The following is a 19,319-nucleotide window of genomic DNA, read 5'->3' as shown; positions in this document are numbered from 1 at the left end:
AACCGTCCCTAGTTCGATTAACCCCGTCGTTATATGCCGGACTCCGAACACCTGATTGACCAAACTGTTCGATTTTTCCAGATGTCTCGCCGCATCTGATCTTCAAGAACGGGACCACGCCGACGTTGTGGCCGCAGGACGTGCCGTTCCCCCCGGACGAGGGAAAGGAGGAGGTGATGTCCACGTTTGGCGACGCGGAGGGCCAGAACGGGGAGCAACGTGGGTCGTGCTTCTCCCCGGGCGACACGGCGCAGTACCCGGCGTACTTCAAAGACACGAAAGGGCTCAACCACACGGTATTCGGCTCGGGGCTGTCATTACAATATCTGAAGGGAGGCAAGTTACCAGACGTGCTAGGCGGCCGCGCGATGCCTCTATTCGTCCGCTGCCCGATCTGTCAAAAAGAGTTCAAACAGAAGTCGACGCTGCTGCAGCACGGCTGCATACACATAGAATCCCGGCCGTACCCTTGCCCCGAGTGCGGGAAACGATTCCGGCAGCAGTCGCATCTCACGCAGCATCTCCGCATACACACGAACGAGAAACCGTACGGATGCGTGTACTGCCCGCGCTTCTTCCGGCAGCGGACCATTCTCAACCAGCATCTCCGTATTCACACCGGCGAAAAGCCGTACAAATGCACGCAATGCGGTAAAGATTTCCGGCAGAAGGCCATCCTGGACCAGCACACGCGGACGCACCAGGGCGACCGCCCGTTCTGCTGCCCTATGCCGAATTGTCGGCGGAGATTCGCCACGGAGCCGGAAGTAAAGAAGCACGTGGATAATCACATGAACCCGCACGCGGCGAAGGCGCGGCGCGCGGAGGCGAACAAGACGCCGCGGCCGCTGCCGCCGGCGGCGGCGGTGGTGAAGCCGGAGCTGTACTTCCCGCAGTGCTACGCGCCGCCGTTCCAGCAGTTCCCGCCGACGTCGCAGGAGTTCAAGCCGGCCGTGGGCCCGGGCGCGCCGCTGGCGTGCCTGCCGGCGCAGTGACCCGCGCCGCCGCCGCGGTGGCCGCCGGCGCAGCCGCAGCCGCACGCGTCGCACGACCTCTACGCCGTCGACCGCCTCTACTAGAGGCTCAGTATACGAGCGCCGCTCCGCGCCTATCATATACGAGATCGCTGTAAACGAGCTTCGGTCTGTAAATAACTAAATACCCAGTTTGTACTCTCCGAGTCGCAGTGTACAGTATAAAGTTCGTCACGAATAGTGTTACCGTTGAGAAGCGAGTACAGATAGAGTTTTTGCTCCGTAATATTAAGTTACCACGTAAGAGTTAGGTTTCTCGGTGATTCTTCGAGCTCGAATTGTTCACGATATACGGATCCAACCAGAGATTAGACGTTTAAAAGTCTTCGTTTAAATCTAAAATAAGATTAGAATCTTTTACCACGAGCATATTTCGCGATGAATGTCGTAGATTCGGCGTTGTGTGCCTATTTGTAATGACTTTACATAATTTCTAGACTTATTAAGTTAATTTTATTTACGAGTTTTATAAGAGATATGATCTGGCAAATATAGGGAATGAAATGCTCAAAATATCTTAAAATTTAGATAAAGTATAAGTTCGGGAATAACTTTAGGTGAAACAGAAGCTTTTTGAAGTGAAACATCAACAGATAAGTAAGAAACCAAAAACGTAGGTTACCTTTTGCCATCATGACATTTTGTTTTTTAGTAAATACTAAATTTTCTGTTAAATTATATGAATGCATTTAATGAACTAGAGCTACTGCGATATCTTCGTAACACATAGTGCCAAATAACGTAGTACTTTTAAACTTTTCTACAAGCTTCTATTATAGTTGGCCTAGATTAGGTTGTTACCAGTTTTTTCAACGATGTGACAATTTGAGATGCATTTAGTGGAAAGGGTCAGACTGAGAAAGGACTGTGATAGCTAGGTAGGTTAGTGTCTATTCGCTCACTTAGCGTAACTTGGGATCGGATGTTTGGACCGACTCTAGAGAAAGAGTTGTCAAATTGTACATTTCATTTGTACGTATTATACTTGTTTACAATTTGGAATTCGGAATTTTAATGTGACGTAAACGTGTCCGTCGTGAGTTATTCAAAATTGTGCTTATGTCTTTTTTCCGCGGCTTTTGCCGCGCTTTCGACTGATTTGATTGTAATTTCGAAGAGTGAGATTAGCGAATTTTACCAATTAGGGTTCGTGTGTGATGTCGCCAAGTGCTTTGTGTAGTTTGATCCGAGGGACGGAGAATGCCAGAATAATCTTATTACTAATTTTAGCTTAGACTATCTCGAATTACCAAGCAATTCGATCATTCATCGCGAAATAAATATTTAGAATAGGAGAAATAAAGATATATATGAATTTATGGCGTTGTGGAAATATTCTGGTGTTGATTGATGCGTCCTCGATTATTTCGCGTCCAAGATAGTTACAGGTAGCCCTAGAACGTTCAATAGTAGTTCAGACGAGCCCGTACCTTGTAGTGACAGGAGATATATGAGATATATCGATGTCGGGACGTGGGCCCAGTCGCGCAGACTCTAAACCGCCACCACCAGGATGTTTCCACCCCCCACATTTTATCCTCTGTGTTTGTCTATAGACGAGTTAGCTTACGTTACGATATATGTGATGGTTTCGTTTTCCTACTGCATAATATGAACTGTTACGTACCTAAACTAATATAGTTGTAATAGTTGTGGGAGTCACATTACATTTGGATGCATTATTATATTTTACCACTTCACAAATTGAATGCATTAGGTACGTTTAGTATGTTACGTCAATTTTATGATGAATTATCACCCATTGGACTGTTACAAAAATTTGTAACGCAACAATGGCGCTCGAACTTTATGTACAGTACGTCGCGCCATTGCCGCGCCCGTCTCGCGTTTAGTTTACTCGTTCAGTTTCCTATCAAACTTTCGGAGGTTTACTAAAAAACATCATTATCGAAGAAAATTATAAAGCCCGTGACAGTGATTTGCCACAGATTAAGTGATCCTCCAGCCCGCGGCTGCGCGCGCGCCTCCGTCGTCTAGGGTTCTTTTTCGATATATTTTGTAGGTCACAGTGTTTTACAGCCTTAAACAATAATAGCTGATAAGTATTTTTATACAGAAATACGCGCGCGCGCGGCCGCCGGCTCCCGTACAAAGTTTGAATACAAACAATACTACACAGTGCCATAGCCGTGGAATAACCTCAGATTTATACTTATTAGATTTTTATACCGATACAAATGGATTTAATTTTTAAATATAAACAAAGGTGATTAAGTATACAGAGATTACAGATGATATTTTATACATTTATTACAAACAATATTATTAAAAGTAAATGTGAAATAGTTTTAAAGTAAGTGTCGTATTGCTATGTACTGCGATGACAGGTTTCGTTCGTATCGCGGGACATTGCGTCCGCGCTGGTAACGCTCTCGCGTGTCAATGTAAATACATATCATTGGACGATTCTCAGGCAGTGTTCCAAATTTCAAATTCAAACTGATTTCGTTAAAGCCAAATCTATCTTCGTAGCTTGCTTATAGGGTTGACACACAGTTTAGTTCGGAGTAGGTATTGGAACCGTGGCCCTGTTCTGTTGGTCTGGCTCATGTTTTGTTAAGTTTGCTCAATTATCGAGTATGTATTACTTTTACCTAACGTTAATCGTATTAGTTCTATACATAATTATTGTGTACGCGAATATTTGTAAAATATTTTTTAGAGAGCACGGTTTAGCTTTTCTTAACTATTGTTAAGTGCTTACAGGTTTTTGTGTCGATCGACATTCTAACGTAGTTTACCAGTTCTTTCCATCTTATTCCGAAGTATTGATATGCCGTATATTGTAAGCGTGCCGTCCAACGTACTCTTCTCACATTATTTTGCTCATCCGCTCTTTAGTTTTATAAATTATAATAAATTACCATCACTATAACAATCGCATGTCTTCACTTCCTTTAGCGATAGTTCGGTTCTTGCCTTTTCTATCATCTTTCAATGGAATAAAATTCCATTCTAGTTTAGCCACAAAATGTGCGCTATATATAACAGACTACATACTTATCATAGATTCACAGCAGAGCCAAAGAATATTTTGCAGCATGAAAACTAGGTGGCGCCACAAACCAACAACAAAAAATGTTGCTTCATGCAGCGCCATCTAGTGACATCAACGAAATATTCTTTAATATCGCATATCTATGATAACTGCTCATCTGTGGATATATAAAGAAGTTGCTTCGAGCGATCCGAATGGATCTTGAACGTTTACGCTCTTCTAATATAAGAGTAACCTTACCACTTAATTAATTTTGTATACTTTTATTGTTAACGATAAAAAGGAGAGAATAAGATTGCATTGTCTTTATATACTCTGCATGTAAACTGATAACAGTGTCAATTGTATGTAATACAATGTTTTTCCCATAGCTCTGAACCACAGCGTAGCTTGGTAACAAAATTGTTAAGACTTTGACAAAAGCATTTGACGAATTCCTTTTTGATTTATGCATTTATTTGTGATCTCATTGCAGTCTAAAAGTTTAATCGTAAGTAATTGGCAAAGACTCTTTAAGTTTAAGTCTGATTGTACGAATGGTTTATATGCTTACGTAAATGTAATTCAAAATATTGTATGGCTGATATCAGCATACGAAAACTCCACTTACCGGATTAAATTTGTATTTAAAAACGTTTTTCTTAACTTTAAGGACTAAAATAATCAAAATCAGGCAAGTGGGGTTATTTAGCACTTATTATTTCCTCACGTGTAGTTTCCAATTTTGTGACTGATTCAAAGTAGAAATATCAATTTATAAATCCAAAATTCGTACTCTTATCATATCAATTGATGTTTTCTACGATGAGTCCGCTCGTTATGGTAAGCTTGTCACGATGTACCAGAGGTGACGGAAGCTTAGTTGTAACGTTTAGTTTCTAATACGTTGGCTACGAATTATTTTGACGTCTTCCATTGCCGCGGCGCTGAACATCAGTGTCGCGACGGTATAGCTTTATTTGTCTCGATTTCCCTCGGAAACTCTGCAGCTAGTGCAGTTCAGTGCAATACACTTGACATTTGGCGATGTATATTTTAATTTAATTTGCTAGTATAGTGCGAATAATTGGTAGCCAACCGGCCTAATAGTTCGTTAGATACCTACGTACTCACTGCCACACTCGCCGACCGCTCACGATGGAAACGATGATTTCTTATCACAATAGACTTGTTGAAACAGTTCCACAGTAACATAAGTGTTGTTGAATTTTTTATAAAAGATGAACATATTAGATAAATGATCTTGTAGTCTGGATTGAGTTTTTTACAGATTTTATTGAATGCAGTTTTTACGTCATAAGATGCGTCGCCTATCAAGCTTATTTTTGCTACAATACTTATTTAAAAAGCAATACAAATGTTCATTATACCGACATAGTCTAAACAATAGATATACAGAATATACAATATATACAATAGATTATACAATAAAACGGTGATATATTATAGTTTGTTTTTATACAGGAGCGGGATAGGCGGAGCATCTACAGATTGGTTTCATTAATGGGTGCTGTTATATCATTAATTGTACATATTTATTGTAATATACAACAATAGACTGGTAATTTTACACTGTTGTAGGTTTCTACAGAGTTATTAGCCGGAGCTGCGGGGGGTCCGAGTATCGCAAACGTTTTGTATATGGAATAAGTTAGTCTTCCAATACTTATCATTTGCTGAATTAAACATAGCATTTATCTTACGAGGATTGTTTGATGAGAAAAGCTTTGGTTTAATTACAAACGGTATAATTATTTTCTCCGAAAAAAATCTACTTGAAATAGAAATATGAATATCTGTAGGTTCTCACTAAATGACAAACGAACGTATATGTAGTGTGATCCTCTCAGATGATTTTTTCAGAAGAGCCTTTGTTTCTTTTAAGTGCGGTCTTCAGCGCGTGCCAAAGTACCCATGTCGTTTGAAAAGCAACTATTAAGATTCAAATTTATGGACAGCTCATTTAGAAAACAATCAGATCAGGCACCATACGGGTGGTTATTTTTGGAAATAACAAAAAGTGTTATCTCCGAATGGACTGTTCCACGAATTTGAACCATATAAATGGGATAGTAAATTTGCTTTTTGAACAAGCTTGTTCCCGTTACTTATGTCGGGGTCATTAGCAGTAGCAATGTAACCGCTGCATAAAGGAAACAATACCTTTTGTTTAACATATTAGCGAGCCCGAAAAAATCATCTGCGATAAGTCATACTATACCTACCTATTTAAAAAATGCTCACATTGCATAATCAAATTCATCTGCGTATACTTCATTTGCACACTAAAGTTTGCATAAAGTATTTTTCATTGAAATATTTTACCAGAAGAAAACGCCATATTTAAATCCCAATTCTGATAAAGTTCGGTTTTACTCTTGATAAAAACCTGATAAACTTTCTTAATCAACTTTAAAAGTATTCATTCAAATATATACCTATATAAAACATCAGAACATCACATAACTAAAAAAACACTGACGCAATCTATATGAACTTACTAAATTAAATTATAATATTACAAATTTAAAGCTAAAGTTAAAACCTAGAAATAAAACCACAAACTATAAAATATACTTATCTCCAAAAATTTAAACCAATTACAAAGAGAATACCTGCGGCATAGACCCAAGATATCGCAAAGGAAATAATTATGTACGTTGAAATGTGTTAGAAGCAAACATCCAAACCTTTGCAAGTAAATTGATAAAGTGCAGTAGAATTGTAGTCTAAGCCAAAAGCCGTCTTTCAGATCGAAGCTCCTATAGGGAATATAGGGATCAGTGGCGGCGCGTCACTAACATTCATAGGGAACCCGGAGCTAATTTTGCTTTCCTTTTCTCCATGAACCGATTGTGACAGTACTCAACGGGCTGAAATTAGACAAGCCGGTGGGAATCGAGTTCTTTGAACGATCCGCCACTGATAGGGATATGACTTTGAGATCTAGAACAGAAGAGTATGTTTATTTAGTACCTGCTCCCATGAACATGGCCTAAGCACCCCCCATGGCTCCAGTCCGATGTTACACAATAGAGTATATTTTCGTACATAACTACAAATACACCGAAATAGACTATATGAAATTGATTTGAAATAGACAATCCCAGAATACAAGATCTAACTTTTTACACACAGCCGTATAAAACCAGATTTAATTTTTATTTTACAATAGATTTCCGTTTATAAAATTTGAAACAGTTGGCGATATGGTCACGATCCAGGCGATAAAATTAATGTTGGCATATAAAATAAATTGTAAATATGTTTTTCTAGTATACGTTCTTCCAAAATGATAATATCAGTATTAAATACAAAATTCAACCTTTTTTAGGTCAAAAGTAAGTGTGATCTATAGAAAATTTTTGCATTAGACTTTCTTGGTGTATCTTAAAATAGTTATATTTAGTTATTGTACTTTTATTTAGAGGTATTTTACGTATGATCTTGCCTAGTTTTGCATTTATGTTAGTTACATTATGATTATGTTTGAAGTTGATACCATCGTATTTATGTATATTAATATTGTATTAAGGGTTTTGTTTGTTTTTTTGACATTAATAGAAGTAAAATGTTGTAAAAAGTAAGCTCGTTGTATTTTATCAAATAAACACTTTTTAGTCCAACTGAAGCAATATTATGCAGTTTTATTTAACCACAACCACCTTCTTATAAATCATGTGAAAAAATCATCATCATCGTCAGCGTTATTAGGAATACTAGACAATGATTTTGAATTAAGTTTGATTATAAAGGACACATGTTTTTATTTTATTACACAGATAAAAATATCCCTTCTCTACACCTTAGTAGTCACTCCTTTAAATTATATTCAAGTAGTTAAGCTAAAGTTAGGACTACCATATTAAAATTTCGTTACCGCTAAATTGAGCATCATACGTATAATTGAGGGCGGATCCCTTTGTTTGACATAATTATTAAAAGTCATAATGATAGTCATTAGTCATAACTCTGAAACCGTTAACTTTTCAGGAATTTCCTTAGGTTATCCTATAGAAAGGTTAGGTTAGGTTAGGTTTGTTTTATGGCAATCCTGAAAAGTTACGCGTTTCTGAGAAAAACCTAATTATGGCTAACGAAAATGTGGACAAACAATACATTATGACTTAACAGTTTATGGGAAACAATAGAGACTCAATTGAGAGTTACATAATTTTTACAAAAGCGCTATCTATTGAAATTTCAGGCTATCTACCTACCTAAGAACTAGATGACGCTAAATAACTAAAATAAGCCAACGGAGAATGCTGGTAAATGCTATATATAGATGGCACTCTGACGAATTCTGATGATACTAGTGCTTGTTAAGTAGGGAATTAGACAATTCATTAGAAAATGTCAAAGGGCTTGTGTACAAATCACGAGAGGTTCGATAGGGGGGAGGAGGGTCACGAAAAAATCACGACTGATCACGTTGGGGGAGGAGGGGTATAAGGAGATCTCACGTTTATTTTTCTACAGTGAACGAAACGAAGAAAAAATATGTACCACATTAGTAGATACTTTTTCTCGGTTTCGTTTAAACATAAATCTTCAGTTCGCACTTCAAAATAGCGAGGCTATTTTACGAAACTTTGGAGCGCGTATAATACATATACATCTAATTCATGGCGCAATTTTTTTACGCTGTTTTTCTTAAAATTAGGTCGAATGAAAAAATGACAATAAAATATACGTTAGGTTATGTGGAAGACGGAGGGTAGCCAAAAACCTTACCAAATATCACCGAGGGGACCCCTCCCCTATCAAAAAGTAGCCGAAAAAACCTCGCATGATTTGGGCACAAGCCCAAAGTCGTCGTTTTCATTGTAATCATAGGGAGCGTGCATAAACTATAGGCCTGCAGCACAGGAGACGTCCGATTTTTAGCGCGAAGTTTATATGCTTCCAATATAGCCAACAAGATGGCAGAAACTACCATTCACAAGAAAACGTACGTGTTTATGTTTCCGATTCAGGCCACAAGATTGCGTTGGAGTCTTCCAAGGCGCATGGTCCCTATAAGCTTCAAATGTACTAAAATTATGATAAAAGTGCGAAAAATTGTAAATTCGCAACGAGTGGTGATAAATTAAAACACGACCGAAGGGAGGTTTTAAATCGACACGAGCTGTGAATTACCTATTCGCATGTGTGTGGTACAACGTTTTACAGTACATTATGGCCCTTTAAAATTTTGACATAGTCACGGAAAGTGCTTATTCCCCGCACTAGTGCGGAAAAGTAGCACCATGTGTACTGTAATAGTACATTACGATACAAGTGCGAAAAATAGGAAATTCGAAACGAGTGGCGATAAATTAAAACACGACCGAAGGGAGTGTTTTAAATCGACACGAGTTGCGAATTACCTATTCGCACATGTATCGTACAACGTTTTACAGTACATATGGCCCTTTAAATGTTCGACACAGTAACGTAATATGCTAATTTTCGCACTAGTGCTATTAAATAGCACCATATGTACTGTAAAGTTTATTATCACGCCTCGAAACAAGTAAATACAGTGTGTGTTTATGTTTCCACTTTATTAAGTTTTTCCTATTAAATAACGTCCACATATAGTTAAACTAGGTGTCGCTATACAGCTGCACTATATTCCGAGGTAACTATTTTAACAAGCGCTAACCGTTGACAATCCAGTCCCAACGAAAATCATATTGCGCCGTGCAGCGCCATCTAGTGCAACTGTAAAAACCACTGATGTCGACTACTTGGGTATTTTGTCTATACTAACCGACTCAACTCAACACGCTTAAGTACACGGTGTTTTTTACATCGATGTGTTTTTTTTTTAACTCCGTTCATTATGGAGTACGACTAAGTACATTTAGGGAAACTGAATAGGGAATTTTACTGCAATGTTCTGCCGCTAGAGTGCAGCACTAGCACCTTTCATAAACCATAGAGTAACTTATACATACTGTACCTTAAACTGTTTTTGACTAGTTTTCACAGATAATAAAATATGACATTGATGCATCAAAGCGGTTTGTTTACAAAGGGCCTACCGGGAAACGCGAAAATCGAAATTTAGTTATCTACCTCTTCATCACTCGAATATGCAAAAGTGATAGCGAGGTCAATAACGGAATTTCGATTTTCTTGTTTCGCGGTAGACCCTCAGATTGTGATGGATTGTGGTAGTGGCGCCTCCTACGCAGAGTTTCGTGTATTCCCTATTGCAGTTTTTTTTTAGTAATTAATAGCGTTGTTATAACACGGACATTATATTTAAATTCACCAAACAATTGAAAACTGTAACATATCAATGACAGGTCGAATATCGATCGTCCGAGATAGTACTTGCGTTTGGCAGCAAATGTATAAACTCATACTAAACACTAATCAATATTGTAAACAGGCCCTAAAGCACTTGCATACACTTCCACTTGTGTACACTTGTGTACACTTGTACACGCTTAAAGGGACCTTATCAGATAAAAATAAATCATTGATTATCTTCACAATGGAGTTTATTAGAATATCGGTTTCGTTGAAAAAGTTACTTAATTTAAGCTCAGGAATGCACGCTTGAAATCAACGGACTTAAAAAAACACCGCGTATTAGCGCACCGCACAACATATGGGGGTGCTTTTCCAAAATGATCTACATCATTGTAAGGCATTTATGGCATCAAATTTTTTTTTCTGCATTGTGTTCCTGCTGGTTACCAGAAGGTTACCAGAGCTCAACGAGGAGAGGGAGGGTTATTAGGGTAGGCAACGCGCATGTAACTCCTCTGGAGTTGCAGGCGTACATAGGCTACGGAGACTGCTTACCATCAGGCGGGCCGTATGCTTGTTTGCCACCGACGTGGTATAAAATAAATAAATAAATATATATAACGTAGGGGTATTTTAAAGATCGTAGCCATGTTTTCATGGAAAAGCGGCCCTTCCACGAAATATTTACAATATTTTTATTTATCAAGAGCCCTCATGACAAGTATTATATCTTTTTAATTTAATAATTATTGTATGGAAGTATCATAAATTCAGCCCATCATGTGTGGTGCGCCTATAACCGTATCAAAACTCACCGCTCACAAATCACATCGACGCACCATAGATCACACTCAACTATCATTCCGCCTCATCAACTTGTCTATGCTATTCTGGTTTTTATAAATACACAGATCCATAAAAGTCAGTCCCAGCAACAGGCTATGTCCAAGCATGTCTTTTGGCAGGTCTTTCTGCGACCTGAACATGGTTTTGAGGTTTTCGGGCACTTTGACGTGGGATTCTATGGTGTTCTGGAGTATCATTTCTACTGTTTGGTCCGTTGATACACGCTCGTTGCCGACGAGAGTTCCATATAACCTGTAAATGGGTATACATTTAAATTAGACCACAGATAAAAAATGTAGCGGCAAATTAGATTCCTTAAGTAGATGGCGCTTTAGGGCGCTTTACAATTTGTCAAATGTGTTAAACCTTCGGGACCCAGATATTATATCGGCACCGAAAAATTAAGTTTAACTTCAGCTGTCAAATTCGAGGAAAGATTTATCGTGAAGTTTTACGATTTAAAAACTCTGAAGAGCAGTAAAGTTTCGTAAAGTTATGTTGCAGAAGTTCTAAGAGTCGGAATGCAACTAAACTAGGAAAAAACCTGCTAGATGGCACTAGTATATCTTCGTATGAAAACAAAGCGCTAGACAAAGCCAAGCGTCCCATTTCCAACACAAAATTAACACACATACGTGTTCGTGGCAGTGAACGTATTAAAACTTTGTATGTGTGTAAATTCAGCAAAAAAATAGCATACTTTTAATTTACACAAGAAGCTTAAAAAGCGACATCTGGCAAGAAATAGAAGGACTTTTTAGTAGTTGCATCGACAGTTCAATAGATGGTGGTAAAACGGAAACGCCGGTCGGTTATCATTAAAAACCCCTAAAAACTGTTTTTTTTTTTTTTACTAAGGAAGCAATTTCAATAGCACATACAAGTATGAAGGTTTCAATTTAACGTAACAAATTCACAGTAGTTTATTACATTACAATATTTTATATTTATTTAATCGTTAATATTATTTCATTTGCATTAATAGCGAATCTCATACTCTCAGATATATTGTGTTTAACACAGCCTGCCGATAGTATGAAAATAAAATTACCTATATGGAAGTGAATGCCTTAGAAAGTATACTCTATGTTTGAGAACATCGTCTTTATCTTGATCATCAAAGCTGAAACAAAAATAAATATAAGGTTAGTATAACACTAAACTAAATGTGAAGTTTATGCTTCCAATGTTGCCTACGAGATGGCAGAACCTACTATGCACAAGAAAACGTACGAGAACAGTAGATGGCTGCCTTGCTTTGGGCGTGAAGTGTCAATGTACATGTTTATGTTTCCGATTCAGGCCACTAGATGGCAGACCCTCCAACGCGCACGGTCCCTTTAGTCGGCCCATAAGTCCTGTCACAAACGTTTTTACTGGTGGTAAGTAATTCACGATTAAATGTGACAGTCCACATCAAAAGGGACCTTATGGCGGTCGGCGCTTTCGCCGTTATTAGCGGCGCGCCAATACTAATGCGGCTACTCGACATAAGCACCGACTGCCACAAGGTTTGATATTGACTGACACAAAGTAGTTTTTAATAAATAAGGGACCTACTTTTTTATCAGTAAAAACCTTAAGTGACACTTATGGGCGGACTAAGTATCATAACATCTGTGACATACAAACACCACTTAAGACCAAAATCATCAATGCTACTCACTCAACAATACCATCTACCTACAATATCTCTACCTTAAGTTGCCATTTATATATTGTATATGTGTAAGTATAAATATATATATATATATTGTATTATATTATATTGTATATTTATTAGTATATTAGGTATTGTTTTAATACTTATATAAGTAGTATGTGTGTTTGTATTTAATAGTCTCCATATTTAGCTCTTTGCACTACCTGTTGACTTTTGTATAAGTTCGAAATTTCCTGCTACCTAAAGGTTGTCTGGAAGAGATCGCTTTTTAGCGATAAGACCGCCTGTTGTTACCTGGTTCTATTTTCCTTTAAAATTCATTTGTAGTTTTACATGTATGTAAAATGTATAATAATTGTTGGTGCAATAAAGAATATTTACTTACTTACTTACTTACTTACCATCTGTAATTTTAATATCAGATTTTAAAAACCTTAAAACATAGCTTAGTATAAAAACTGTACTACTCACTTAACCGTACTAGAATTGATCATAGCCACCATCATAGCGATCATCTGAGCCTTCTGCAGGTTCACAGCAATAGCCTTAGCATTGTTAGGGTCGCTGCCGGCGGCCCGGAGAGACGTGGCTTCAGCCTTCATCACGTACATGTCCGCTGGAGGCAGACGACGGGTAATGGATGATGCCTGTAAAGAAAACATACAACTGCGAAACATGTATTGACGACCGGTTTGACCTAGTTGGTAGTGACCCTGCCTACGAAGCTGATGGTCCCGGGTTCAAATCCTGGTAAGGGCACTTATTCGTGTGATGAGCATGGATATTTGTTCCTGGGTCATGGGTGTTTTCTATGTATTTAAGTATTTATAAATATTTATATATTATATATATCGTTGTCTAAGTACCCTCAACACAAGCCTTATTGAGCTTACTGTGGGACTTAGTCAATTTGTGTAATAATGTCCTATAATATTTATTTATTTATTATTTATTTATGTATAGTGCTTATGAGATTTTTTCGGGTTCTATGCCGAAAGGCCGTCGAAATGGGGTTGGCAAGTGTCAAATTTTTTTATACATGGCCCCAGCACAGGTTTTACTTGTCTCTAGTTTTTTTCTATGACATTTGGCTTAAAGGGCCATTTGTAAAATACTTTTTAGGGTTCCGTAGTCAACTATTCCTAGTTTGTTTCCCTTATAGTTTCGCCATGATTCCCTTATAGTTTCGCCATGTCCGTCTGTCTGTCTGTCTGTCTGTCCGAGGCTTTGCTCCGTGGTCGTTAGTGCTAGAAAGCTGAAATTTGGCATGGATATATAAATCAATGAAGCCAACAAAGTCGTACAATAAAATCTAAAAAAAATTTTTTAGGGTACCTCCCCTACACGTAAATTGGGGGTGAACATTTTTTTTTTGCTTCAACCCCACAGTGTGGAATATCATTGGAAAGGTCTTTCAAAACTAATAGGGGTCTTCAACAAACATTTCTTGATAAAGTGAATATATTCGGAGATAATTGCTCCGAAAGAAAAAAATTGTCCCCCCCCCCCCCCCCTCTAACTTTTGAACCATAGGTCCAAAAAAATATGAAAAAAATCTTGGAAGTAGAGCTTAAGAAAGACTTTAAATGAAAACTATAGCGGATATGATCAGTTTAGCTGTTTTTGAGTTATCGCAAAAAGTTTCCCCTTCATAGTAAAAAGACCCACAGTTCATCCCTTAGTTAACAATCTACCATACTTTAAGCTCCAGTTTAGCTTATTGTGACGGAAGAGTAACTACGGAACCCTACTCTGAGCATAGCCCGACATGGTCTTGGCCGGTTTTTATTCTCTAATATGCTCGGAAATGTTCACCTTATTGTATCAAAAATAGTACGGGAAGTTTTTCTTTATGGTCAAAATCAAATTCAAATCATTATTGTCCTGTTTTAGCGGACAGAAAGTTTATTACTGTATTGTTTTTTAATTTATAAAAATATGTATCCCCTAAGAGAAATGTAAACAGCCAATTATTATAAATAGCCGCGGGCCGCGTCTATACGACCCGGTCAGCTATCATATCAAGCTATAGGATAGAGTGCGATAGTAAGATAAACGACCTTACATGTCTCGTTCTTACAAGACCGTCGTGTATGACCGTGCGAATACTGCTTAATAAAATCAAAGACTATCATGATTTGAAAGATGCTTGACGCTTAGATAATGCAATAAATAATAATATTAATAATAAATAAATATTATAGGACATTATTACACAAATTGACTAAGTCCCACAGTAAGCTCAATAAGGCTTGTGTTGAGGGTACTTAGACAACGATATATATAATATATAAATATTTATAAATACTTAAATACATAGAAAACACCCATGACTCAGGAACAAATATCCATGCTCATCACACGAATAAATGCCCTTACCAGGATTTGAACCCGGGACCATCGGCTTCATAGGCAGGGTCACTACCCACGAGGCCAGACCGGTCGTCATTATAAATGCAATAAATGATATCTTATCTTATCTAATGATAATTTTACCTTATATCCTCGCATGTTTGGAGAAAAGCACTATATACTTATTCTTCGGCAGGAATAGCAATTCGTTGATTCGTCTTCTTTGTCGGAGTCTTTTTCGCGTCGAAACTCATCCACGAATTGCCCTTTCCTTGCCTCTGCAATAAGGTACTGTGACCGGCCTACCCCATTTAATGTAGGTTTTTAGGGATACTCTAATAGATGCTAAGTTCTAAAACATAACGTCAGGTGACAAGCAAAACTCACTAATTACTAAAAAATAATTAAAATAAATCAACCTTATTTTAGAAGTAATACGGTTTATTAGGGCTATAAACTTGTGGCGGTAATTAGTGAGTTTTGCTTGTCACCTGACGATAAGACGTCTACCTTTGGAAAATTATTTACTGCGTTAACCTATACATGTAGGGCTGCCATCACGAATTTCGCCAAACCCGGACAAAGATTAAAAACCCGGACATTTGGCGTAAATCGCATTTTTTCCCCGGACGAATCCGAAAATAATATTTTTAAAAACAAGACCTTTAATTTTAAATGTAGTTATAATGTGCTTCCTTACATGAAAAGTGTCCGGGGAAAACCCGGACGGCCTCCAAACTAGGACAAATCCGGGAAAACCCGGACGGATGGCAGCCCTATATACATGAAACAAAACACTTACAATATCATAAATATCAGTGATCTGAAGTTTTTTCCCGTCCGGATAATTGATAGGGTCATATCTCCAATCAGTCACCGCGTAGTTACTCCGGTTGATCAGGGTCCAGACAACTGAGTTCACGTTGATGTACACCGCCAGGACGGACTGACAATTCTGTAAACACAGGTTTATCTTTCAAATTTCATTTTGATACAAGATTTTATTGTCATGTATATGTCAAAATTTTTAGATCAACCCAAAGAAACTAAAAAATATTGCATTGTTTATGCAACGGCCAAAATATCATATTAAAATATGGAATGCAATACTATTATAATTATTAGAAGAAATGAAAATATTTTAATTTGTTTTTTGTTTCAAGTAGAAACACAACTAAGTATATAAATTATAAACTGAAAATGATGACCAAGGCCTTTTTCTTAGTATATGACATTTATTTCAGTTTATGGAATAAAATGTTGATAAATATTAGGTAGATTAATCTTAACTAATATAAATATACTAGATAAGAGTAAAGTGTGAAAACATACAACGATCATTTATAAACAGAATATGAACTCACCTGTCTCAACCTTTCACTTAAAGCAGGATGCAAAATCTGTCCCTTAATTTTATTACTCCTCTTCTCCTTTTTCTCCGGACCTTCAAGTATGCTATCATACAATTTTATAGCAGTTCTCTTTGTGAAACCTTCAACTAGTTCTAAGTCGGATAATGTGTTAATTTGGCCCTTGTTGCTTCTCCATTGGCAGAATTTCTTCAGCTTTGCTTTGCTTATATCATAGCTGAAATTCAAGTTTCACTTTAATAGGCAATGCCGGATTTAGAGGTCTGGAGGCCTCAGGCAATAAATGAGTGGAGGCCCCCTGGCCCCAAATTTTTTCCAAATAAAATGGTAAATTTACCGAATTCTCTATTGTGGGGGGCCCCTCTTTTGTGGAGGCCCGGGGCAGTAGCCCCAGTTGCCCTCCCCTAAATCCGGCCCTGTTAATAGGAATATATAATGGAAAAAAGCGAAGGTGCACTGGGGTAAATTCAAAAGCAGGTTGAGTTTGAAATTTGCGAATACAGTGGAATCCGTTTATTATGACTTTGCTAATATTGACCAGCCGCTTACGGCGCTTACTATGACGTAATTAGTCTGTGAAGTTTGGTTTTTATATTATAAATTACGTCATAGTAAGCACCGTAAGCAGTTGGTATGAAATTCCTTGTAACAAAATCGGATAAGATGACTTCGCTTATAGTGACAATTAGACAAATTGCTTATCCTCTTTTACCTATTTTTGTGAAATTATGACCTTTATATTAAACTAACTCATTCACTGGGTTTTGTGGCAGTCGCATTTCCATGCGAGGATGCTTGATGCGTGCTTGGTGTATAAGTTGTTTTATTATTATTATTGTATCTCCTTGGATTTCACGGGGCTATAAATCCCGGTCTTTTGATAGGCTTGCATGGGGATATAGATCCAACACGTAGAGGCCTCTTGGAGAGCTTTAATGTCATGTAGAACGCCTGCTGGAACCCTTATTATTATTATTATTATTTAATAAGCAGGCAGGCAGTTTGACAACTGATATGAGTTATGAGTTCTGATTCTAAGTGACAAGTTGATAATTGGTACTAAATTAATAAAAGTCATCTCTCATGAATGGAAAGGAAGGAATTTCAGATTAATTTTGAAAACTTATTCATGTTAAATAAGAAGTTGATGAACTGTTTTATATGACATCTGCTTAGTATGAAGCCTTGGTAAGTGTAGTACAAGTGCTTCTAGTTTTATTGATATTTGCCATTTTCATCACCCCAATTTCAAAGTTACTCCTATGCAAGTATGAACCTTACAAGCTAAATCCTATGTTACACTTAAAACATCAGACAAGTTAATAAAACTAATACAAGAAAATTATTAACTAGAATATCCAAGGAAAGCAATGAGAAATAACTAGCTTCTGCCCACAATTTTGGTTTATGCATCAAGAGATATCAGAGAGAGATGGACAGAGTTTCTTTGGCATTTATAATATTAGTACTTATAGTAGATAAGTATTAAAACAAAACTTATGATTCTGAATTCTGTGTACTGTAACCTCATCCTGCCCACCATACTCAGTTTAAGCCATTGAACTTAAAACCAAATTGTTTGGACTATAGAGTTGATTTTCCTTTGTTTCACAATTTAAGTAAAATAAATTCATTTCCTTTCATTCATAACATTGGGCAGGACGAGCAAAGATACATATTGAAATTAAATATACATACTCTGAAATTACAGCTGTGGAATCATTGATAACTTTGATAATTTTCTCCATTTGTACATCTGAGTATTTGTCGAACCCTTGACTGTAGAAACATCTGGGACTGGTGAACACTTGGCAGTTTGAGCAAATATATCTCTGTAAAGTTATTCAACATATTGATACAGATAAAACTGTTTTCCACTATACCACAGAAATTAATGTATTATTTATTTTGAGGTTATGCAGCTTAGGTTAAGTTTCTCGTTATTACAAGAACTGTTTATAATTAAATTGTAGCGTACCAACTTTCCCCACGGTTGTGAATAAAGAGATATCATTGTCACTTTAACTCAGCATAACAGAAATACCTAAAAGCTTTATTCAAGACCCGACTATGGACAAATCAAAACAATGCTATTGCTATGTCAATGTCAAAATTGACGTTGTCAAATCGGAAATCTCAGTGTTACAAATACAATTTTATTTCACAACCACATTGATGATCTTATTAGTCAAAGAATAATAAAATTGTTACTCAATTATCAATACAAAAAAAATGTAATGTTTTTTTGAAAAGTTAAATAGTAGCAAAGAATAGTAGCGAAGTCTACAGCGCCATCTTGTACAAATTACTGAGTTTAGGTCGCTAAGGAGAAATGCACAATGTTTAAACAGTTGGTTCAGGAATTCCGTTTTTGTTTTGTAGGAAATCGCATAGATGTCACTTGAACAGCCTTCATTATTTTTACTTGATAAATATTTTGAGTAGCGAAATAGTCGATATGTCGCACGATACTTGCGGATCTTGTAATATTTAAATAATTAACACACACCACTGAATTTAACAATGTAAAGAAGTTAATAGCAGCCAACTGATTTGTTCTGATCTAATAAAAATAGGACATCATTGTACATAGGTATAACGATACTTTAGGTTCTTAATTTTAAATGAAGTTGTTAAAAAATGTTCTGTTTAGCAATTAAACCAATGACAGGTTATCCAGCCAGTTGTAATGATACAGACACACCGACATGACATCCGAATTCGAAGTATTCAAATAACAACTGAATGTTAAAAGAATTCTAAACAAAAGCAAAAACTGATACCAT

General features: G+C 37.1%; 2 protein-coding genes across 2 annotated transcripts in view; one reads left to right on the top strand and one right to left on the bottom strand.

Annotated features, from left to right (window-relative positions):
- Positions 1-1,415, top strand: part of LOC133523250 (zinc finger protein 3-like) — a 75,971-nt gene extending 74,556 nt beyond the window's left edge. Inside the window, exon 3 of the mRNA XM_061858732.1 lies at positions 82-1,415. Coding sequence (XP_061714716.1) covers positions 82-995 — 914 coding nt within the window. The 3' untranslated portion in view covers positions 996-1,415. The remainder of the gene's footprint in view (positions 1-81) is intronic.
- Positions 1,416-9,583: 8,168 nt separating this feature from the next.
- LOC133523249 (uncharacterized) lies at positions 9,584-18,623 on the bottom strand. The gene is made up of 7 exons (XM_061858730.1): positions 18,512-18,623; positions 18,232-18,365; positions 16,528-16,750; positions 15,966-16,118; positions 13,283-13,458; positions 12,200-12,271; positions 9,584-11,400 (listed from the first exon to the last, which is right to left on the bottom strand). The coding sequence occupies exons 1-7, from the start codon at positions 18,545-18,547 to the stop codon at positions 11,154-11,156; spliced, it is 1,041 nt and encodes a 346-aa protein (XP_061714714.1). The 5' UTR covers positions 18,548-18,623; the 3' UTR covers positions 9,584-11,153.
- Between the last annotated feature and the right edge of the window lie 696 nt (positions 18,624-19,319).

The sequence above is a fragment of the Cydia pomonella genome, chromosome 12 (assembly GCF_033807575.1).
Source record: "Cydia pomonella isolate Wapato2018A chromosome 12, ilCydPomo1, whole genome shotgun sequence".
NCBI lineage: Eukaryota > Metazoa > Arthropoda > Insecta > Lepidoptera > Tortricidae > Cydia > Cydia pomonella.
Note: the sequence above shows the minus strand (reverse complement) of the source record. Positions and strands in the feature narration are given on the sequence as shown.

Bases quoted from the DNA above. Each gene is read 5' to 3' on its own strand.
- LOC133523249 (XM_061858730.1), bottom strand. From the start codon at position 18,547: ATGATATCTCTTTATTCACAACCGTGGGGAAAGTTG. The intron at 18,366-18,511 runs GTACGCTACAAT...ATAACTTTACAG, and splicing joins CACAACCGTGGGGAAAGTTG to AGATATATTTGCTCAAACTG. The intron at 11,401-12,199 runs GTAATTTTATTT...ACCCATTTACAG, and splicing joins AGGCATTCACTTCCATATAG to GTTATATGGAACTCTCGTCG.